Here is a 23,817-nt window from a genome sequence, read left to right as displayed (position 1 = left end):
GGAGGTCCGACTGGGACCCTAACCTCTCCTAAAACCTGTCCAGGATCCAACTGGACAACCTTGCATTTGTTTCCTCCCAATCGTCGCAGGGGTGCCTGAATGCATAACTGGACAGACTAACAAACAAACAGACCAATGAACATTCACCCCTCTAAAACCCGGCCAGGATCCAACTGGAGTAGCTTGCGATGGTTTCATTCCAACCAGTGCAGGGGTTTCGAAGATATTCACCAACAAACAAACTTTTACTTTTATATATTTATATATATATATATATATCTATATATACATACACGCACACACACACACACATATATATATATAAGTATATATATATATATATATATATATATATATACATATATAAATATATAAATACAGTCAGATGGTCGGCACTCCTCCTTAAAATATCTCACTGCTTGGGTGCCCTCCCAGACTTTTTCAAAATACATCACCACATAGGGGCGGCATCCGTAAGTTTAAGGCGACAGTGTGCTTATGGATACAGTTGTTTTGTTGTACTTCTGATATAAGCATGTGCCATAGGCATTATAAGGATCCTAGTGCCAATTACAGCATGTAATATGTTGTTTTGATTGTGTTTATTACAGCTTTTGCAGTTCCATCTCATGGTTGTGGTTTTGTTATTGGTGGAGGGTGTTTGTATTGGTTTTATAAATAGCAAATAGGCCTGGGGGGGAGTTTGATGATGTCGGATGTGATGCACATCAAACAGTGTGGCGCATTCTGATGATGTCAGCCCACATGTCAGCTGCACATGATGTAGCTGCCTATTTAAAGTAAATGTTTGTATTATGTTTTATCCCCAAGGAAAATCATTAAACATGATTGAAACGTTGGAAGAAGAACAACTTTATGTATAGATTCTTTGGAAGTCCAAAGAGTGCCGCCCCCATGTGGTGATTTTTTGGGAGAGCATAACTCAGTGTACAGTAAGTTTTTAGACTAGCGGTTTGTTTTGTTAGAAGCTATTAGGGGTGAGGGCAGTGGTAATCAGTATACCGATGCTTGGGATACCGAAAACCACTATTCCTACACAGAATAGCAACCTAATGAAAATATACACTTACATTCACAACGATGGCGTTGAATTCCGAAGAGGTTGGTATGCGACGCCTGGTAATTTCGAATATGCTGCATGCCAGTACTGGATTGTGACGTCACGAAGACATTTAAAGGGGTATGTTAATCATATAGTTAGGGTTAGGGTGCGACAAACGTCCGTTACTTATCTGACGTCACAATTCAGCGCCAGCATGCAGCATATTCGAAATTACCAGGCGTCGCATACCAGAGTCTTCGGAAATCAGCGCCGTCTCTGTGATGGAAGTGTATATCTTCATCAGGTCTATATTTAACTATTTGTTTTTTTTAGTAGGAACAGTGGTTGTCAGTATCCCAAGCATCGGGATACTGTAGTCCAACCGCTGAGGAGTGCTTTTGAGGGTTAACATTTTTGAGAAACTTACAGTTTTTTTACTATTTGGTAAAATATGCCCCATTTTAAAGAGGGCATTTCACAAAATTTCATAACATTGCGCATGTCAAATAGAGGTGTGTGCTGGGTGTACTCAGAGTGTCTTCACTTGAAAGTACAAACATGGCTGACTCTCGTTAAGAGATTTTCATCTCTGAGCTGGAGAAATTAGCCATATTTTCTGGGGGGGCTGGTTGGTGTTTTGGGGCTGAGGGGGGGCACACTAAACTAGTATCAGCCTTGGCACCACTCTCATTTCACAGTTTAATCCCTCAGAGTTGTGGCAGAATGGCTGTAACAGACCCCATTCTAATCTAAATTTAAAAGGGCTCTGGGTGAGTAGTGGGTTTTTAGATGTTCCAGATATTCGAGTCTGTATCATTTGCCTGCCCCCCATTGCTGTGCCTGGTAACAGAAGCAGGAGAACTGGTAAACTTGAGGATACCTTCCCAGAGAGGATGACCCGTTAATATCAACACAACGTCAGAGCAGACATCCACTATATCAAATCTTCTTGTTACATAACTAACTTTTTTACTGATGCGTGAAGGAATTAGGTTTACTAAACACTAGTTATAGTCAGTGGGGTAGTAGAACACACGAGGTTTGTATGTGTATTTCAGCCTTGGGAACAAATAACTTGATCTGTTCCTCTGTGTGCTGTTCATAGTTATCAGTGCTAGTTTGATAGGAATGTGATGTTTGCACTGCGTGGTATGTGCAGCAAATTCACAGGGGGGAGGCAGTTACCTGTATCGGGGAAGTCTGGGACCGGTCCTCCTGTGTGATGCGATTCCGTTTCTATGACTGCAGCCAGATATGTTACCAGATGACTGTGCTCCCCCTGTGTGTTATATCCTGCCCCTTTCCATATTGTATCCTGACCCTTTCTGTGTAATATCCTGACCCGCTGTGTTGTATGTATGTATATATATATATATATATATATATATATATATATATATACATATTACTATAAACGCAATACAGAGACCCGGTCACCCGGCAAGCACCCAACACCCGTGATGTCACATTTACCAGCAACCGCAGCTACTGCCCCATATACCTCCACCAGCAACTGCCTCATGTACAGCAAGAGCGAGACAGGTGACTTGTACTCATCCATGTGTGTAATATCCTGACCCCCCGTGTTGTATCCTGCTTACTCTGTGTTATATCCTGCTCCCTCTCTATTATACACTACTCCACTGTGTTGTATTCTACCCCACTGTGTTGTATCCTGCCCCCCTCTGTATTGTATCCTGCCCCCCCTGTGTTGTATCCATCCCCCCTGTGTTGTATACTATCCCCATGTGTTGTATCCTGCTCCCCCTGTGTTGTATCCATCCCCCCTGTGTTGTATCCTATCCCCATGTGTTGTATCCTGCTCCCCCTGTGTTGTATACTGCTCCCCCTGTGTTGTATCCATTCAACCTGTGTTGTATCCTATCCCCATGTGTTGTATCCTGCTCCCCCTGTTTTGTATCCAGCACCCCACTGTGTTGTATCCTATCCCCATGTGTTGTATCCTGCTCCCCCTGTGTTGTATCCAGCACCCCACTGTGTTGTATCCAGCCCTCCCTGTGTTGTATCCTGCTCCCCCTGTGTTGTATCCAGCCCTCCCCCTCATTGTATCCACTGAACTCATTGACCCCCCATTCTACCTCATCTCTCTACATTTCTCACACTAACTCCTGAATCATCTATTTCATTTCTATAAGGGCACGTGCCCTTATATTAAGGTTGAATCTAATAAACGGCATTCCGTCATGTTAGTTTTGTGAGAGGGGGGCATCTTGTTTGAAGGGCTACATTTTAAAAAGTATTATCACTATTATGCTGAAATTTGGCAAATGGAGAACAGTCCATAGGTGCCGCATGCCACATTTCAGCAAACAAGAATAAAAAATGTCAGATTAGGGATAATCTAAAATTCTAAATCTCACCGTTTTTTTCCACTTCCTGCTTTGCAAAAGTTTTGTTTTTTTTGTTTTTTTTGGATAGCGTAACTCAGTGTTTAGAAGGTTTTAAGCCTAGGGGTTTATTAGAAAGCTATTAGGGCTGAGGAGTGCCTTTGAGGGTTTAAAAATTGTGAAAGTTACAGCACACTTGCCAACTCTCCCGGAATGTCCGGGAGACTCCCGCATTTTGGGTGAGTCTCCCGGACTCCGGGGAGAGTATGGCAATCTCCTGCATCTGTAGAATTAGGGCCAAAATACAGCGATTCTCTGGGAATAACGCAATTTTGGAGACCCGCTTCCCGCACGCCCACCTCCCCCACGGCAGCTCCCGGAAGGCACTGGCAGAAAGTTGGTAAGTATGAGTTACAGTTTTTTTACAATTTGATCAAATATGCCCCATTTTAAAGATAGGGAATTTCACAGAATTTCATAACATTGCGCATGTCAGATAGAGGTGTGTGGGTGTACTCAGAGTAGCTTCACTTGAGAGTATAAATATGGCTGACCTTCCCGCTAAGAAATTTTCTTCTATCAGCAGGAGAAACTAGCCATATTTGCCGGCTACAGGGAGGGTGGCTGAGGTTTTGGGGCTTGTGGGGGACACACACTAGCATTTTTAGCCCTGGCACTGCTCTTATTGTATAGATTAATAGGTCCGTGCGGTGCCAGAGGCGGCTGTGACAGAGTCCATTTAATCTGATTCTAGCTTATATTTATTTAGTACACTCTACAAAATGACAGCTAGAATCTGATTGGTTGCTATAGGCAACATCTCCACTTTTTCAATCCCGCAGTTTAGTAAATATACCCCCTGGTGTACAACACCTATTTTTGGGCATGAGACTGCCTATCCCAGATTGGCTATGATCTCAAGCTGCCCAGTTACCTTGTGTGTGCGGTGTCCCTCACTCTGAGCTTGGCCACTGCTGCCCAAAGCACTCCCCCAGCCAGATCAGATAAAGTAAATATGATTTCATCACAAAATAAAAAAGATCTGACTTCTTTAAAAGCCATTTCGACATTGCAGTCATCAAAGCCACATTACATTTTGTCTTTTAGTTTTTTTACTGAGAAAACTTCCCATGTTAAATAGGAGAGAAGAAAAAATAGATCTAGAAAGTGAAGGTTTTGACTGCAACATCAAAGAAGCGTGGTACAATGATCCTAGAGCAGATGTCTGCTCATCCTCTGGCAGTATTAGGAGTGGAGGGACCCCTGTGTTGAGATGTATTAGTAATACACGCTGAAAGTTTCCTTCTGTGGAGCACAACCCATCATAAAACAGGGCAGCTAGATCTTCTCCCTGCAGGGCCATTACTTAGACACTGACACCAGGGCTTTCCCACAGTCCAGCTGTCGTGGAGATGTGCGACTACTATGTACGGTGATTGTATTTAGGATTACTGTCCTAATCTAATTGTACTGGTTTACTTGAGCAGTCTGGGGTCCTTTACTCCTGTACACTGAAGAGAAATGTGCAATTAGCCGGATTCAGTAGTGACACCAAGGAATATGCCAAGGAATATGCCTGATACCCCCCTCCTATTATGGCCCACCTTCCTGGAGCAGCAGGACAGTGGTAGTTGGTGACTGATCCCTCCCCTGAGACCAGCCACTTCATTCCTGTGGCTGTGGATCTGAAGATCCGTCCCTCCCTATCAATTTAGTGGTGAAATGTAGGTAGGGGCTAATTATTTAATGGGTGCAATTTTATCTGTGGGGTGATGGAGGGGCTATTTAATTTAAACAGTGTGGTCTATTTATTTAAGGTAAGGTGATGGGACCTTTAATTTAATGCTGGGGTGGTTTGGGGCTATCAATTGAATGTGGGACTGAGTTAGGGGAGGAGGGCTATTTATTTTATGTGAATATAAATTATTTTTTTACAGGGGTGGTTATGGGAAATGGTTATATTAATGAAATGTAAACGCTATTAAATTATTGCTTGGGCTGTTTGGACCTGAAGGTAATAGGTTTATTTATCAAATGTGAGAACTATTATTTTAATGTTGAGGCTGGAGGGAGACTTAATTATTAAACGTAGGTGCTATTGATTTAACGCTGAGGCTAGTTGGAGTTTTCTAAATGTCATGTACCTATTTTTTTTTACAAATAGGTCACTCAAAATTCACAAGCAACAACTGAGTTATAGACAGAAAGTGGGGACATGATCCCCTCCCTAGCCGATTGCTGGCAGCCATGAAGCGGCAGAACGTGCAGACTTTGTCCCTCATCGTCTGCACATTCACCTCTCTGCTGGTCGAGACCATTGTCTTTGATGCCCTGGAATTGGCCTACAAGAGGAGAGAGGAAAAGAAGCTTAAATCAGAGAAGATCTGTCGCAAAACAAAGTATAACATCACCAATGAGGACTGCAGGCAGATGGATCTTGTCATCATGCAGTCTGAGCCTCATCAGGCCGTGGTACAGTGGAAATTTTCCGGTTCCTGTTACTTTGCCATCACTGCCATTACCACTATAGGTAAGTGCCATTTGAGTTGGTATATATATACTGCACGCCACCACTGCCTGTCAGAACATACATACTGCACCCCACCACTGTCTGCCAGAACATACATACATTCTGCACTCCACCACTGCCTGCTAGAACATAAATACATACTGCACCACACCACTGTCTGCCAGAACATACATACATACTGCATCCCACCACTGTCTGCCAGAACATACATACATTCTGCACTCCACCATTGCCTGCCAGAACTTACATTAATCCTGCTCCCCACCACTGACTGCCAGAACATACATACACGCTGCACCCCACCACTGTCTGCCAGAACATACATTCATTCTGCCCTCCACCACTGACTGCCAAAACATACATACACGCTGCACTCCACCACTGCCTGCCAGAACATACATACATACATACGTACATGCTGCACTCAACCATTGCCTGTCAGAACATACATATATTCTACACCGTACGACTGTCTGCCAGAACATAAATACATACATGCTGCACCCCACCACTGCCTGCCAAAACATACATCCATACTGTACCCCATCACTGCCTGCCATGTGAGAGAGACTGGTACACAGCAGGTGACATGAGAAAAAAGCCATTGCACGTGGTTGAGGCATGTGTACATGCGATCACAAAGCTGGTAGGCAGTGGGGTATGTGTAAGGGAAAGACACACTGTAAATAGAGGATGCTAGGTTTAGAGGAAATCTGACGAAGAATTACTTTACCAAAATGGTAGTGGATAGGTGGGATAGGCATCCAACAGGGGTGGTAGAGGTTACTATAATAGAGCAATTTAAAACACTCTGTTTATTAGGGATTAATAAAAATAGTGGAAATTAGATTGGCCAATCGATTCTTATCAGTCTTCAAATTTATGTGTTCATGTTTCTGAACTTGATATCATACATATTTTAACTTTACAAAAAGCTATGAAATTCCATAGACTAAAAACCTTACGGTTTAAGATGTCCGACTAAGGTTCCTTAGACACCATATAAAATGTAAGAAAGCTATTGAAACTATTCCACTCAAACTCTAAAAAGCATTGAAATTACGACGATTAAGGCAGAAGGCTTAATGGACGTGTTCTTTGCGCAATACAGACATGGTACATGGTACATCATCACATCCTGTGGTTAGCTGCAGATTCAGCACTATCATGTAGTGAGATTGATGTCACTCACAATATGGTGGAGCTGCTAATTCACAGATTTGTGTGTTCACTGGAGTACAAACAAGCAGTCTATGCAACTGAAGGTCTGAGCAGCTATATAGCAGAAAAGATAATCCCAACATCTATCCCACATAGTCCTGATTTACGGGTGGTAATTTATGTAAGCATATAAGCAGGTTTGGAGCTACATACTGAAGCCTGATTTATGAATGTACTGAGATTTGGCTGAACAGAACTCCATATTGACGATTTAGTATTACTACTCTCCATCTTTAACTTAGGATTTAATAAACTGTCTGGTTAATTTTGCAATAAGTACAAAAGTGGAAGCTGCTCAAATCAATTTATAGGCCATAAGAGGTGCTTGAAAGGGTGGGGTTATCCTGCAAGGAACATACACACAACATTTTTTCCCCCAGCACACTGCTATAGCCAGCAACAGATCTGCCATTTCTACTGTAGATAAAAATGCAAAAGTCTTTGTTGCACACATTTGCAAATGTATGTTTAAGCCATCCTGCCACGCCAAGGCGCTTTTGCTAATAGGATGGTCCTACTCTAAACAATGAGAGTCCCATATATTTGGGCCATACATATGTGTTTTTAAATTGAGAGCCAACTTACCAAAGAGGTACCCCAGAAGCCTCCAAACAGCAATTCAGTGCCAGTACCCCCTCTCAGCTACTGACACCAACATGCCTCTCAGACAAATACAAAAGTGGAAGCTGCTCAAATCAATTTATAGGCCATAAGAGGTGCTTGAAAGGGTGGGGTTATCCTGCAAGGAACATACACACAACATTTTTTCCCCCAGCACACTGCTATAGCCAGCAACAGATCTGCCATTTCTACTGTAGATAAAAATGCAAAAGTCTTTGTTGCACACATTTGCAAATGTATGTTTAAGCCATCCTGCCACGCCAAGGCGCTTTTGCTAATAGGATGGTCCTACTCTAAACAATGAGAGTCCCATATATTTGGGCCATACATATGTGTTTTTAAATTGAGAGCCAACTTACCAAAGAGGTACCCCAGAAGCCTCCAAACAGCAATTCAGTGCCAGTACCCCCTCTCAGCTACTGACACCAACATGCCTCTCAGACAAATACAAAAGTGGAAGCTGCTCAAATCAATTTATAGGCCATAAGAGGTGCTTGAAAGGGTGGGGTTATCCTGCAAGGAACATACACACAACATTTTTTCCCCCAGCACACTGCTATAGCCAGCAACAGATCTGCCATTTCTACTGTAGATAAAAATGCAAAAGTCTTTGTTGCACACATTTGCAAATGTATGTTTAAGCCATCCTGCCACGCCAAGGCGCTTTTGCTAATAGGATGGTCCTACTCTAAACAATGAGAGTCCCATATATTTGGGCCATACATATGTGTTTTTAAATTGAGAGCCAACTTACCAAAGAGGTACCCCAGAAGCCTCCAAACAGCAATTCAGTGCCAGTACCCCCTCTCAGCTACTGACACCAACATGCCTCTCAGACAAATACAAAAGTGGAAGCTGCTCAAATCAATTTATAGGCCATAAGAGGTGCTTGAAAGGGTGGGGTTATCCTGCAAGGAACATACACACAACATTTTTTCCCCCAGCACACTGCTATAGCCAGCAACAGATCTGCCATTTCTACTGTAGATAAAAATGCAAAAGTCTTTGTTGCACACATTTGCAAATGTATGTTTAAGCCATCCTGCCACGCCAAGGCGCTTTTGCTAATAGGATGGTCCTACTCTAAACAATGAGAGTCCCATATATTTGGGCCATACATATGTGTTTTTAAATTGAGAGCCAACTTACCAAAGAGGTACCCCAGAAGCCTCCAAACAGCAATTCAGTGCCAGTACCCCCTCTCAGCTACTGACACCAACATGCCTCTCAGACAAATACAAAAGTGGAAGCTGCTCAAATCAATTTATAGGCCATAAGAGGTGCTTGAAAGGGTGGGGTTATCCTGCAAGGAACATACACACAACATTTTTTCCCCCAGCACACTGCTATAGCCAGCAACAGATCTGCCATTTCTACTGTAGATAAAAATGCAAAAGTCTTTGTTGCACACATTTGCAAATGTATGTTTAAGCCATCCTGCCACGCCAAGGCGCTTTTGCTAATAGGATGGTCCTACTCTAAACAATGAGAGTCCCATATATTTGGGCCATACATATGTGTTTTTAAATTGAGAGCCAACTTACCAAAGAGGTACCCCAGAAGCCTCCAAACAGCAATTCAGTGCCAGTACCCCCTCTCAGCTACTGACACCAACATGCCTCTCAGACAAATACAAAAGTGGAAGCTGCTCAAATCAATTTATAGGCCATAAGAGGTGCTTGAAAGGGTGGGGTTATCCTGCAAGGAACATACACACAACATTTTTTCCCCCAGCACACTGCTATAGCCAGCAACAGATCTGCCATTTCTACTGTAGATAAAAATGCAAAAATCTTTGTTGCACACATTTGCAAATGTATGTTTAAGCCATCCTGCCACGCCAAGGCGCTTTTGCTAATAGGATGGTCCTACTCTAAACAATGAGAGTCCCATATATTTGGGCCATACATATGTGTTTTTAAATTGAGAGCCAACTTACCAAAGAGGTACCCCAGAAGCCTCCAAACAGCAATTCAGTGCCAGTACCCCCTCTCAGCTACTGACACCAACATGCCTCTCAGACAAATACAAAAGTGGAAGCTGCTCAAATCAATTTATAGGCCATAAGAGGTGCTTGAAAGGGTGGGGTTATCCTGCAAGGAACATACACACAACATTTTTTCCCCCAGCACACTGCTATAGCCAGCAACAGATCTGCCATTTCTACTGTAGATAAAAATGCAAAAGTCTTTGTTGCACACATTTGCAAATGTATGTTTAAGCCATCCTGCCACGCCAAGGCGCTTTTGCTAATAGGATGGTCCTACTCTAAACAATGAGAGTCCCATATATTTGGGCCATACATATGTGTTTTTAAATTGAGAGCCAACTTACCAAAGAGGTACCCCAGAAGCCTCCAAACAGCAATTCAGTGCCAGTACCCCCTCTCAGCTACTGACACCAACATGCCTCTCAGACAAATACAAAAGTGGAAGCTGCTCAAATCAATTTATAGGCCATAAGAGGTGCTTGAAAGGGTGGGGTTATCCTGCAAGGAACATACACACAACATTTTTTCCCCCAGCACACTGCTATAGCCAGCAACAGATCTGCCATTTCTACTGTAGATAAAAATGCAAAAGTCTTTGTTGCACACATTTGCAAATGTATGTTTAAGCCATCCTGCCACGCCAAGGCGCTTTTGCTAATAGGATGGTCCTACTCTAAACAATGAGAGTCCCATATAGTTGGGCCATACATATGTGTTTTTAAATTGAGAGCCAACTTACCAAAGAGGTACCCCAAAAGCCTCCAAACAGCAATTCAGTGCCAGTACCCCCTCTCAGCTACTGACACCAACATGCCTCTCAGACAAATACAAAAGTGGAAGCTGCTCAAATCAATTTATAGGCCATAAGAGGTGCTTGAAAGGGTGGGGTTATCCTGCAAGGAACATACACACAACATTTTTTCCCCAGCACACTGCTATAGCCAGCAACAGATCTGCCATTTCTACTGTAGATAAAAATGCAAAAGTCTTTGTTGCACACATTTGCAAATGTATGTTTAAGCCATCCTGCCACGCCAAGGCGCTTTTGCTAATAGGATGGTCCTACTCTAAACAATGAGAGTCCCATATATTTGGGCCATACATATGTGTTTTTAAATTGAGAGCCAACTTACCAAAGAGGTACCCCAGAAGCCTCCAAACAGCAATTCAGTGCCAGTACCCCCTCTCAGCTACTGACACCAACATGCCTCTCAGACAAATACAAAAGTGGAAGCTGCTCAAATCAATTTATAGGCCATAAGAGGTGCTTGAAAGGGTGGGGTTATCCTGCAAGGAACATACACACAACATTTTTTCCCCCAGCACACTGCTATAGCCAGCAACAGATCTGCCATTTCTACTGTAGATAAAAATGCAAAAGTCTTTGTTGCACACATTTGCAAATGTATGTTTAAGCCATCCTGCCACGCCAAGGCACTTTTGCTAATAGGATGGTCCTACTCTAAACAATGAGAGTCCCATATATTTGGGCCATACATATGTGTTTTTAAATTGAGAGCCAACTTACCAAAGAGGTACCCCAGAAGCCTCCAAACAGCAATTCAGTGCCAGTACCCCCTCTCAGCTACTGACACCAACATGCCTCTCAGACAAATACAAAAGTGGAAGCTGCTCAAATCAATTTATAGGCCATAAGAGGTGCTTGAAAGGGTGGGGTTATCCTGCAAGGAACATACACACAACATTTTTTCCCCCTGCACACTGCTATAGCCAGCAACAGATCTGCCATTTCTAGTGTAGATAAAAATGCAAAAGTCTTTGTTGCACACATTTGCAAATGTATGTTTAAGCCATCCTGCCACGCCAAGGCACTTTTGCTAATAGGATGGTCCTACTCTAAACAATGAGAGTCCCATATATTTGGGCCATACATATGTGTTTTTAAATTGAGAGCCAACTTACCAAAGAGGTACCCCAGAAGCCTCCAAACAGCAATTCAGTGCCAGTACCCCCTCTCAGCTACTGACACCAACATGCCTCTCAGACAAATACAAAAGTGGAAGCTGCTCAAATCAATTTATAGGTCATATCAATTTTCCAATGGCCTCCAGCTCCAATGGGGCAGGGACTGATGTGAATGAGTTCTCTGTACAGCGCTGCAGAATCAGTGGCGCTATATAAATAATTGGTGATTATGATAATATATATATATATATATATATATATATATATATATATATTTATATACATGCATAAACTTAAAAAAGAAAGCACTGAACATAGTGTGATATCATAAATAATTATAAACAAAATGTAAAGTGTCCAAATGGCCGCGAACCAAATATAAAAATTAGCAGAGCTTATCTGGTGGGAAATTCACCTGAATTCCAAATCTGGAAAGGTCATATGTAGTTGGTCCCATATACTTTGTGCTATAGCTCAAAAAAAGAGAAGGAATAATATAGTGCAATATATTCACAACTCTAAGGGCTAGATTTACTAAGCTGCGGGTTTGAAAAAGTGGGGATGTTGCCTACAGCAACCAATCAGATTCTAGCTTTCATTTATTTAGTACTTTCTACAAAATGACAGCTAGAATCTGATTGGTTGCTATAGGCAACATCCCTACTTTTTCAAACCCGCAGCTTAGTAAATCTAGCCCTAAGTACTTCTCACAAGGTTGCATAGAAAATTATTTAATAGCAAAGTATCCAAAAAAAGCAAATAAATGATCGTTCATGAAGACATAAATATGTTCGTAGCATAATTGTTGCCCAGCATATAAAAAAATGCTCTATATAAAATAATGCCATGCAAAATCCTCATTATATTATAGGGTACTGCAACTATGGTATCACAATCAGCCAGATATAACACACAATTACAATAATAAATACCTGCTACTACCATTATACAATTTTTAAATAAATAACAGGCATACATACACAACAAAATGCAAAAAATATTACAAAATACATAAAATATGTAAAATGAAATACACCATAAAAATAATACCATAAAATAATCAATATGTTAAAGTAGGATAAAAAAGAGAGAAAATAAAAAATAAAAATAGATTAGAACACATCAAATGAAAGGTGCTATTTCAAATGCCTCCTTAAGGCCTAATGGTGCTAGAGTTCCCAGTTTGAAGATCTAAAACATCTCCCTACAAGCTAGTTTAGTAGCAAGATCTCCCCCTCTTGGGTCTAACATAACATGCTCTATAGCCTTGAACTTTAATACACTAGGATCTCCATTGTGAAATGCCAAAAAGTGTTTAGAAACTGAATGTGCATCAGATTTATTCCTGATTGCCCGTACATGTTCTTGAATACGTATTCTTAACATCCTCTTTGGTTTGTCAACATATTTTAAATGGCATGGGCATTCTAATATATATATCACCGAAGTAGTTTAACAATTATTTTCCCTTTAATCTTAAATTCATTTTTACTCATAAAATCAGAAAATGTTTTATTGGAGGGATCTGCCCATGTACAAACATTACATCTACAGCATCTCACAAAGCCATTGGCAAAACTAGACAAAAAAGTCTACTTTCCTTCTAATTTATTTCTATTCTGTAACATACTCGGTGCCAACAGAGCCTTAAGATCTTTAGTTTTCCTAAATACAACATCAGGTTTATCGGATACTACAGAACCTAAAATAGGATCCATTTTTATAATACTACAATATTTATTAAGAGTTTGTCTAATCCTTCTCTCATCAACATTATATTCAGTTATAAATGAAATCTCATCTTTTTTGTGATTCTCTCTTGTTTTATATATCAACATATCTTCTTTCTTTTTTAATTTTGTTTTGTTTAGTGCATTCGTTAATAGATCCTTCGGATAACCTCGATCCCTAAATCTCTCAAAGTAGATTTTCAATTGACTTTCACATGTCTCCTCATTGGAACAATTCCTTTTTATCCGATTAAATTTGGAAAATGGGATATTATCCTCCCACTTCTTCAGATGACAGATTTCATAGAGTAAATATCTATTGCTATCTACCTCTTTAATATATATACTAGTTTCAATTGGACGGCCCTTAATCTGAAGAATTAGATCCAGAAAATCCAGTAAATCGATGTCCATCCTAATTATATGTAAAATTCAAATTATAATCATTGTCTTCAAAATAATGAAAAAACTTGATAAAACTGTCCTCAGAGCCCTCCCAAATTAAAATAATATCATCAATATAGCGTGTATAGAAGATGATATTTAGCCCAAAGGGATTAATGAAATAGATCAAATCAGATTCCCATTTCCCCATGAAAAGGTTGGCAAAGCTTATTATTATGCCCATTGCAGTGCCACAAATTTGAATGAATAATGTCTCCATAAATTTAAAATAACTATGTGAAAGAATGAAACCCGCAAGTTCACATATAAAATTGCTATGGCCAAAAGTAATATCAATATCCAGCTCTAACAAAGATTTAATGGCCTCAATCCCTTTTTCATTACTAATTGAGGTATACAGGGCCTGCACATTAATAGTTGCCCATCTGTAACTTTCTTTCCATTCAAAAGATTCTAGTAACCGTAATAAAGAGGTAGTATCCTTGAGATAGGCCGGTAACTCATCTACATATTTTAAAAAAAATAATTCTACATATTGAGAGGCAGATAAAGTTAAGGAATCAATCACCGCTATTATGGTCTCCCCAGAGGTTTCACTAAAGATTTATGAATCTTTGTGAGAAAATAAAAAATGGGGATAATAGGACTCTCTTGAAAATAAAAACAAATATTCATCCTTATTTATAGTATCACCACTCAAAGCTTTAGACAATAGCCTTCGTAACTCATCAACAAATACATTAGTAGGGTCCTTGTATAAAATACGATATGAGTTCTTATCCCTTTGATATTCCTTTTCTTTTCTCTCAACTACTTCAGATTCCATTCTATCTAGTTGCTTTTGGAGAATGGCCTCATTGACCTTATAGTCATCTTTAGCTTTAAAATTTTCTGCCTCCTTTTCCTTCTCCTTCAACTCATTTTTAACAATTTTTAGATTTTTTTTGCTTCTCATAAATAATTAATCTCATCAGATTAAAATAGCATTCACTGAGGATCCTCTCCCATTCCTTTATGAAATGGGAATTCTCAGTCCCAAAGGTGGGAGTTTTCTTAATATTAAATCCTCCAGAAATACATTTAGCTATAATATACTCTTCCAATACTGTAATGTCCCACCACATCCTCATTTCTTTAGATAACAATTTCTCAATATCCCTGAAAAATTAAACATTATATATATTTATATATATATATATATATATATATATATACACAAGTTAACCCGTGCATGATACTCATGCATTCTAGTCAAATCAAGCTACTTAAGGTGTTAAAAAGGTTCTTGTCATGCATTTGGGCCTAGCCCAGGCCCTCTCAGGGGAAGGGCAATATTTCCCGATGCAAGCGCCCTTTTTTAACGTGGTTTTGTCCACATGTCACCACCTCATCATTTTTCTCCATCACCTCATCCTTCATCTTCATCGCCACATCCTTCATCAAGCTACTTAAGGTGTTAAAAACTCCCAACTGTCACCCCCGGCAACCACCAACCACTCCCAACTGTCACTTCTCCTTCAAGAAATATATAGGTCAGTGTATAACTCTGCCCAGCAGGTGGCGCTGCAGCTTGCATTGTTTTTCCACACAAGCCACTAGGCATTTATATAGTATATATATATATATATATATATATATATATATATATATATATATATATATATATATAATGTCTATATATATATCTTTATATATTTTTATATATAAAAAAAAGAAGTGTGTTTGTTTGTTTGCAGGCAAATATCTTCGACACCCCTGCACTGATTATGATGAAACCAACGTGAGGTTGTCCAGTTGGATCCCAGACAGATTTTAAGCAGATTAGGGACCCAGTCCATTGTTGTACGCTTGCCAGAAATTTGACCTGGGGAGCCTGTTCTGGGCCCTCTACGGGATGGATTTGTTTTGTTTGCATTAGGACACCTCCGCACCGATTGGGATGAAACCAATTTGAGGTGGTCCAGTTGGATCCTGGGCAGGTTTTAAAGGGGTTAGGTTCCTGGTCGGACCTCCTGTTGGTGTACTCTGGGCAGATCTTTGACCCGGGGAGCTTGTTCTGAGCTTTCCACTGAATGGACTTGGATGATAACTTCACAGACTGCTAACACTGGTTCCCAGAAGACATACTAGTGGTTTGAGGTTCCGGTCAGACCTAGCGTTGGTGTAAGCTGGCCAGAGCTTTGACCTGGGGAGCCTGTTCTGGGCCTGCCACTGGATGGATTTGAATGACATTTAATATAAAAACAAAAACGACACTGAGCAGCCACCTAATGGCTGTGTTGCAAGAGCTTCTAAGTTGATAATTTCACTGTGGAATGAAAAAGGGTTCCTGTATGATGTGGCAGATGGACCAAAAATAAAACGTGTATTCCTCTAACATGTTTTGTCCATAAAGGACTTTCTCAAAGAGTACCAATTGCTGATTGGTAGGGGCCTCTTATAAAAATGCTCTATTAGAGGTATATGAGATATATATGCACCTAAAATATTGAGAGTTACATCCAACTCATTGGTAACTTATAACTTTAAGATTTAAACACGGGCAATGCCGGGTACTTCAGCTAGTGTATGTATATATATATATATATATATATATATATAAACATATATAACAAACTGTCTTCTTCCTATTTTACATCAAACAGCTCCTGCACTATATGAAGAAGGTCAGGGTGAAACTGAACAGTGGAAGAGAACTTTACTTTGATGAGAATGGAGACCCACCAGCAGTCTATGACATTGTGAACTGGCAGCTGAGCCAAGAAGGCACCATACTGCAGGTCAAGGTTGGCAGCTATGACACTGCGGCATCTCCTGGTGAAGTTTTTGCCATAAACACAAGTTTGTTGCTGTGGGCTACTGAAAACCATCAGGTAGGGCTATTATAGCTATACAGCAGCATTAAAGTTAAGATAGATGAAACCTAGGAAACTATTCATAAAATAACCAGAACATATGAGAATAGATGCAACTAATTGACTAACTATCTAGCTAATGAGCATACAATTTTCCAGGTCCCTATCTCAATTTGCAGTGAGAGTTGCCCCCCTGGTTTCTGGAAAGCAGCTAAAAGAGGTGAACCTGTCTGCTGTTTTGAATGTGTCCCTTGTCCTCCTGGAGAGATCAATAACAGATCTGGTAAGTAAATTTCACATCTACACTGGCACTGTTCCAGTAAAGCTCTGTGCCCTGAAAATGAAAGAGTAATAACTGAATTTTTGTAACAAAATCTAATTATGCAGAGTGGCACTAAACTGCAGATTTTCAAAATCTCCATTAAGGGTGGATTTATACTTAACCTTGTTTCGCTTTTGGTAATGGTGCACTCTTGCAGACTCTCATATATTACTTGAGCAGTTGACAGGATTTCCTTAATGATTTATAGACATGAGGAAATAATTAAAACAGTTTTTCATATAAAAATAAAAATCACTAATAAGTGTTCAAGAGAGAAAATGGTTCAATGAAACATTACAACACAAAGTTCATGATTTATGGTGGTGCTATCAGGGAAGAGGGTGGAAGGAGTTGTTAGAGAATTCAACTGTGCTTCAATCAACTTTGCACTACAGCAACATATCTATTCTCAATTTTCATCTTCTTTTCTAGATGCAAAATACCATGTAAAAAAATAGACCTAATACACAAATCTTATTTTTATCTTTTTTTTTTTTCATTGAATATTATACATTTTTTACAAGGGATACTACCCCTACACCCTCTCTCTTTCAGTTGATAACACTACCATATTCTCTGTCTCTCAACCTTGACTCCTTCCTCTCTTTCAAACCTCACAGTTAATCCCTCTTAAAACATTTCTAGTTCCACCTCTGGAATATATCCAAGATTCATCCTTTCTCATTATGGAAGTCACCAAAACAATTACTTACTGCCTTGCAATCTCTTGCCTTGATTACTGTAGTCCCCCACCTCCAGCTTAACCAACTCCCTCCTTTTGTCTCTTCAGTCTATCCTCAATGCCGCTGCTTGCCAAAATTCTCACTCCCAGCACTCTATTTCTGCTGTCCCTCTCTACCAGTTCCTTCACTGATTCCCGAGGTCTACAGATTTAATTTAATCTTCTCAACATCACCTATAAAGTGCTCAGCCAATTCCCTCCCCCCATTAATCTCAAACCTCTTCTCCACCCACTATCATTTCCACCCATCTGCTTTGTTAATGACTCTGCCTCACTACCACACTGATTACCTCATCCCACCTCCAAGACTTTGATAGGCTGATCTTCACCTTTGTAACTACATCCCACACTATCTTTTAACCTCTGCCCTCCAAGGTTCAAGTGTGCTCTTAAAACTATTTTATTTTTCAAGCTTATCAGCCTTCTCCCTAACTCTTTGCCCCTCCTACTGTCGTTTGGTGACACCTTATTTGTGTCTTAAATTTCCCTTTAGCAATTAAGCTATCATGAGTAGGGCCCTCTTTCCTCATGTTCCTCATGTTCTCCTTTTATTATTTCATCACCATCTGTACCTCTAGGCCTGATTCCCTAGCCATGTTTTCTTGAGCCCATGCCTACTTCACATTTGCAATTACCTTACTCAGTGTTTTGTAGACACTTGATCTGCATTACCAAGTTATTTGTGGGTAATCTGTAACTTAGTAGATATATGGTCTTTGTATAATTATGTTTAGTTTACTACTGTATTTTGTAATGTATTATGCATATAATAATAACAACAACAACAACAGCAACAACAACAACAACCCAAAAACATTCCATCCACACAGTCTGTAGCAAAAGTCAGGAAGAATAACTTCTAATTGGTTGAAGAAGCCAAATTGGCTCCCACTTTTTCTAGATTAGCTAATTGGTGGGAGCTACGAACCAATCAAATACACGTGGACTGGTTAAAGCAAATTTGATTGGCAAGACTGGTTTACCCCATCTAATGTGAGCTGAACATTTTCTGTAAGTGTATGGAAATTTTCATGATTTTTGTTTTATCTTGTACTTATTTTTGAGATGTGTTGAATTAAAGAAGTGGAAGATTGAGTATAAGAACATTAATATGCTGGGTGAAAGCACAAATAGTCCTTCGACTAAGTTGGACCAAGAAAAGTGATTATTGAGTAGAAAGTGTGTAGTGTAAGCTCATTTCTTTACTCAAACCCATCAGCCCTCATCCTAACTTTTTGCCTCTGCTACCTACCACACCCATTTGGTGCCACCCTATTTGTAGGGTGTTCCCTACCTATGGAACAATCTGACATGTCCTCCTAGTTTAGCCTCTACTCTCAAAAGCTTCAAGCGTGCTCTCATTACTCATTTCTTTATTCAAGCCTATCATCCCTCCTCCAAACTCCTTTTTTTCGACGATCACCTGACCTCCCTAACGTTAAACCACCCTATTTATGCCTTCTCCTTCCCATAAGGGTGTAAGTACTCATAAACACAACCCTCTTTCCTCATCTTCACCTTCTACTATTCTATCACCCCCTGTACCTCTAGGCTTGCTTCCTTATGCCTGTTTTCTTGATCACAGCCCTCCTTCACATTGGACATTACTATCACTCTCGCTCACTGTTCCGTAAAAAAGATTGATTGCATTCCCAAGTTACCTGTGTATTATTTGTTAAATCAGTAGATGTCTGGTAGTTGGATTATTTTGTTTTTCATGTGTTATGTAATGTGTTATGGATTATCACTGTTTATTTTATACTACTGTAAAGATCATGTGTCCTGCTGCAAACCCTTTGTGGCTCATTATAAATAAAAGAGGAAGAAGAAGAAGAAGAGGAAAAAGAAGAAGAAGGAGAAGAATCTTTTCAAGCAAGTTCAAAATTCAAACATAATAGGATAGTTCAACACCCTCTAACTGGTTTATGGTTTATTAGTCATTGGGGGCTTGTTCATTCACAGTTTGGGACTGAATATCAGAAATTGATGATATTCTACAAGACTTTTTAAACATCTTTGGATCCTTTTGAACACATTCAAACCAATTCAGACAGTCTCAATTCTACTCAAACAGCCTTGAACGTACTTAAACAAGCTTCAACCAACATTTATCAGTTTGCAAAGCTACTTCACAATATTTTGAGTATCTTTACATTTATGGAAAAAGAGTATTAATATTTATGTAAGCAATTAGAATGTGGCAGCAGATCATGGTACTGCTGCTTATGTTACTAAGTTTTAGTAATGTTTTGTACATCATCAAGATGGGAATGTGGGTAGGGAGCAAAATTCACCCTCTCCAATATAAAATTATGTTTATGGTGATTCTTCATGCTAGTGCTGAACAGTGAACATCATATTAACCATCTCAATGTTATTGCTCCTCTTACAGACTCTTTAGATTGCTTCAAATGTCCATGGGATCAGAGGCCAAATACCCAGAAATCCAGATGTCTCCCTAAAGATATGCTGTATCTATCTTATGAAGATCCACTGGGGACATCTTTGGCTGCTATCAGCATCATATCTTCTTTGGGTCCTGATTTTATTTTAAAACTTTTCATCCAGCACAAATCAAGTCCAATGGTGAAAGCCAACAATTATTCACTAAGTTGTCTTCTCCTGTTGTCTCTATCCTCCTGTTTCCTCTGCTCTTTAGCTTTCATCGGTTACCCCCAGCCTGAGAAATGTTTGCTCCGTCAGGCAACATTTGGAATTGTTTTTGCTGTTTGCATCTCCTGCATTTTAGCCAAAACCATCATGGTGGTTTTAGCATTTATGGCAACTAAACCAGGGAACAGTCTGAGGAAATGGACAACTCGTCGAGTGCCCTATGTGATTGTTTTTATTGGATTCTTGTTGCAATTCCTGTTGTGTGTCATTTGGTTATCCCTCGCACCTCCATTCCCACAATACAGCACACAAACGCAATCCATATTCATTGTTGTTGAATGCAATGAGGGTTCACAAATAGCTTTCTGGTTCATGTTGGGTTATCTGTTTCTTCTGGCCACCATTAGTTTTATTGTTGCCTTTCTGGCTCGAAGACTTCCTGACAGCTTCAATGAGGCCCAGTTTATTACTTTCAGCATGTTGGCCTTCATCAGTGTCTGGGTGTCTTTTATCCCAGCCTCCTTCAGTGCACAGGGCAAATATAGCGTGGCCATGGAAATCTTTGCCATCCTGGCATCCAGTTGGTCAATGGTGATCTGTATGTTTCTACCGAAATGCTTCATAATATTATTCAGACCACAGCTGAACTCTAAAGCGCATATCATGAGAAAAGACAGACATTCCAATTAGAATGTTAAGAAATGAGAACTATAAAATATTATTGTGACTGAATGAAAACAGAATGTTTAAAAATGTTTTTCATGTTGGCTGATATGGATGGTTGATTTGGATGGTTGAATAAAGAATAAAAGAATGATTCCGCCAAAAAATACAGTTTTGGGTAGAATGTCAGATGTTATACCCAATCCCAAAAGATTACGGACCAAATGTACATGGGCCAGCTGGTATGGATTACATCTCTGCTGACCCTTCTGCTGGCCCCTGCTCACTCCGGTTGGCTGTTCTAGACCTGTTAACAGCATGATTTACATATGATGAGGCAGACATCACAGGAAGGAGCTTGACAAAGCAGAGTGGCACCAGAAGTGCATAAGATATCAAGGGATTTGCAGAACCACAGGTACCAGACCTAGAGTAAACTTTTGGAATGTAGTGTAACTCTATTAGTCTAACTTCTGAATATTCAGGATCCTCTAGAATGTCAGTCCACAGGTTAGTATTGTTCTAGAAGTCTAACATCTGCATATATACATTTCTGGCAGGAAATAAAATGGTAAAAGTGATGCCTTTATTTAATATTTGTACATGTACCTTTAAAAATTCAATAAAAACATTTGCAGAACAAAGACTGAAAATATATTAAGACTGGATGACAAGCCCATGAGAATGTTCTGAAGCATAAAAGAAGATTCTTGGATTAAGTCCCAATGTGCAATACATTTTTCCATTTGTTCTTCTAGTTATGTTCCCCTTTGTGAACTGTGACACTGATATGCGTGAAATTGTCATGCGAAAAAAGTAGACCACTGCATCCTCGCACATTTGCACATTTGGGACTTTTACATACACCATTGTAAGTTGAGCTTTATTTTTAATTATTCAATGTACTTCAAATCACTGAGACATATTCAACCATCATCAATGTATGAGCAATGTTCTTTGGGGATTTTTCTGCAATGTCATGTGTGGATGAAGTCTCCTTTAGGGTCTCTCAGTCATAGCAATGGGCATGTTGATGTTTACCAAGCAAGAGCACACATGGAAAAATAACAAAGATTAGATGCAGAGTCCCAGGATTCCCAATATATTTTTATTGGACTTTTAATCCAACTTTTTAGTAGATATTTTTATGCTATTAATTGAAAATAACAATATTTTAACTAAAACATATTATCAGTCAGTAGACACTAATGCTTTCATTTATTCTGACGGCTACCATACTAAAAAAATAATGGCTATTATCTCTCATCCCTACAAGTCAATATAGGAGGTTTTGGGAAAAAAGTAGTAAGGGACAGAATTTTGAAATACAAGCAAGAAAAATGTCAATATATTTTTTTAAAAAGGTGATCATATCGCTATTTTGAATATAAACAGTGGTATTTAGAAAACCTACAGGCGGTTATAAACATTCTCTATAAAGTGGATAGTATAGAATGGGGGAATACTTAAATTGTGTGATGGTAATCCTCCAATTCGTATTTCTCATAGGTTGTTCGTGTGGTCATAGAACAAAGAGAAAAGAGCAAAATAGTGTAATACAATCAAAATTCTACATATAACAATAGGACTATGAAGTAATAAATTAAAAACAGAAGATCTTCTTTTATAGGTAGACACTCCCTTTGGTGGGGTACTCACGAGAGTTAGATGAAATATAGGCCCATCAAATTGTAGTTTTTCTTTTCTTTTCACTGGATCTTTGTCCGTGAGTCAATCCCATTGACAATCATCATATGTGTTTCACCAACAAAAAAATAGTAAAAAAATATATCTAGTGTGATATTGCTTGCATAAAATTTATTCATATAATCACAAATATATAATATAAAACAATAAAAACAAAGTGAAGCGCTGTTTTGGATCTCACTATTTATATAATATCTTATGCTATTTTGAATATGTCTCAATCCCAAATACCTTAAAGGTTGAAAATATATTAAATAATTATTAAAATCTTATTATAATGCCATTAAGGAATATATAATCTATACTGCACAACCCGTCTTTGACTAATAGATCCTTTAGTGTAGGAATAAAAATATACATAAATATAAAAAAGTAATGTCCTTTGTTAGTCCTCTCCCCCTCTTTGCTGAGAGACAAACACAGATTGAAAGAATGAATGAATTAGGAGGACACAAAATAATGTTATATTATATACACTTTAATAAAGGATTAGAAACACATACTTTATGACACTATAAACCAGCATATCATAAGCTTTTTAACCAGTATCAAGTTGCTTAATCACTCCAGTTGATTACCAATTTCCTTGTGCCATCTCCTGGCTGTAGTTGACTTTATGATCCAATCAAAGCCATTGATTTAGCCAACTGCACATATGCGACCCATTGTCATTCACTGCGTGTTTTAGAATTCCCCCGATGATGTCACATAAGGGTGATATGCATAGGCATGCGCTACGTTACTTGCGTAAGCGCTAAATACAGTATTATGTGATTTCCCCACTAGCGTGGGAAAATACCATAATACAGTAGTTAGCTCTTACGCAAACAGCGTAAGAGCATTGCAGCTAGGACCTCCTACTAGGTAGGAGGTATTTGCGGGGCCTCAAGTTTATTTTTTTTAAGAACTTCAATCAAGCCTAAAGAGTTGGGATGTTACAAATATGTGCCCCTTCTGGGCGAAGAGTTCCTGTTGGAAAAGATTCCCTTATGGAGGTATAAATGGCTAGGAGTGGGGCAAGCCGGCAAGATGGATTTACAAATACTTAAGGACAGGACCAAGCCATCAAGAAAGAAGACAT

The 23,817-nt window shown here is 39.4% G+C and overlaps 1 protein-coding gene across 1 annotated transcript in view; it reads left to right on the top strand.

The window, feature by feature from the left end:
- Positions 1-21,056, top strand: part of LOC142150567 (extracellular calcium-sensing receptor-like) — a 33,955-nt gene extending 12,899 nt beyond the window's left edge. Inside the window, exons 4-6 of the mRNA XM_075205766.1 lie at positions 16,480-16,707; positions 16,849-16,972; positions 20,146-21,056. Of these exons, the coding sequence (XP_075061867.1) occupies positions 16,480-16,707; positions 16,849-16,972; positions 20,146-21,056 (1,263 nt within the window). The remainder of the gene's footprint in view (positions 1-16,479; positions 16,708-16,848; positions 16,973-20,145) is intronic.
- Positions 21,057-23,817: the final 2,761 nt, after the last annotated feature.

Source organism: Mixophyes fleayi, chromosome 4 (assembly GCF_038048845.1).
Source record: "Mixophyes fleayi isolate aMixFle1 chromosome 4, aMixFle1.hap1, whole genome shotgun sequence".
Classification (NCBI taxonomy): domain Eukaryota; kingdom Metazoa; phylum Chordata; class Amphibia; order Anura; family Limnodynastidae; genus Mixophyes; species Mixophyes fleayi.
The sequence above is the reverse complement of the archived record's forward strand: the minus strand, read 5'-3'. Positions and strand labels throughout refer to the sequence as shown.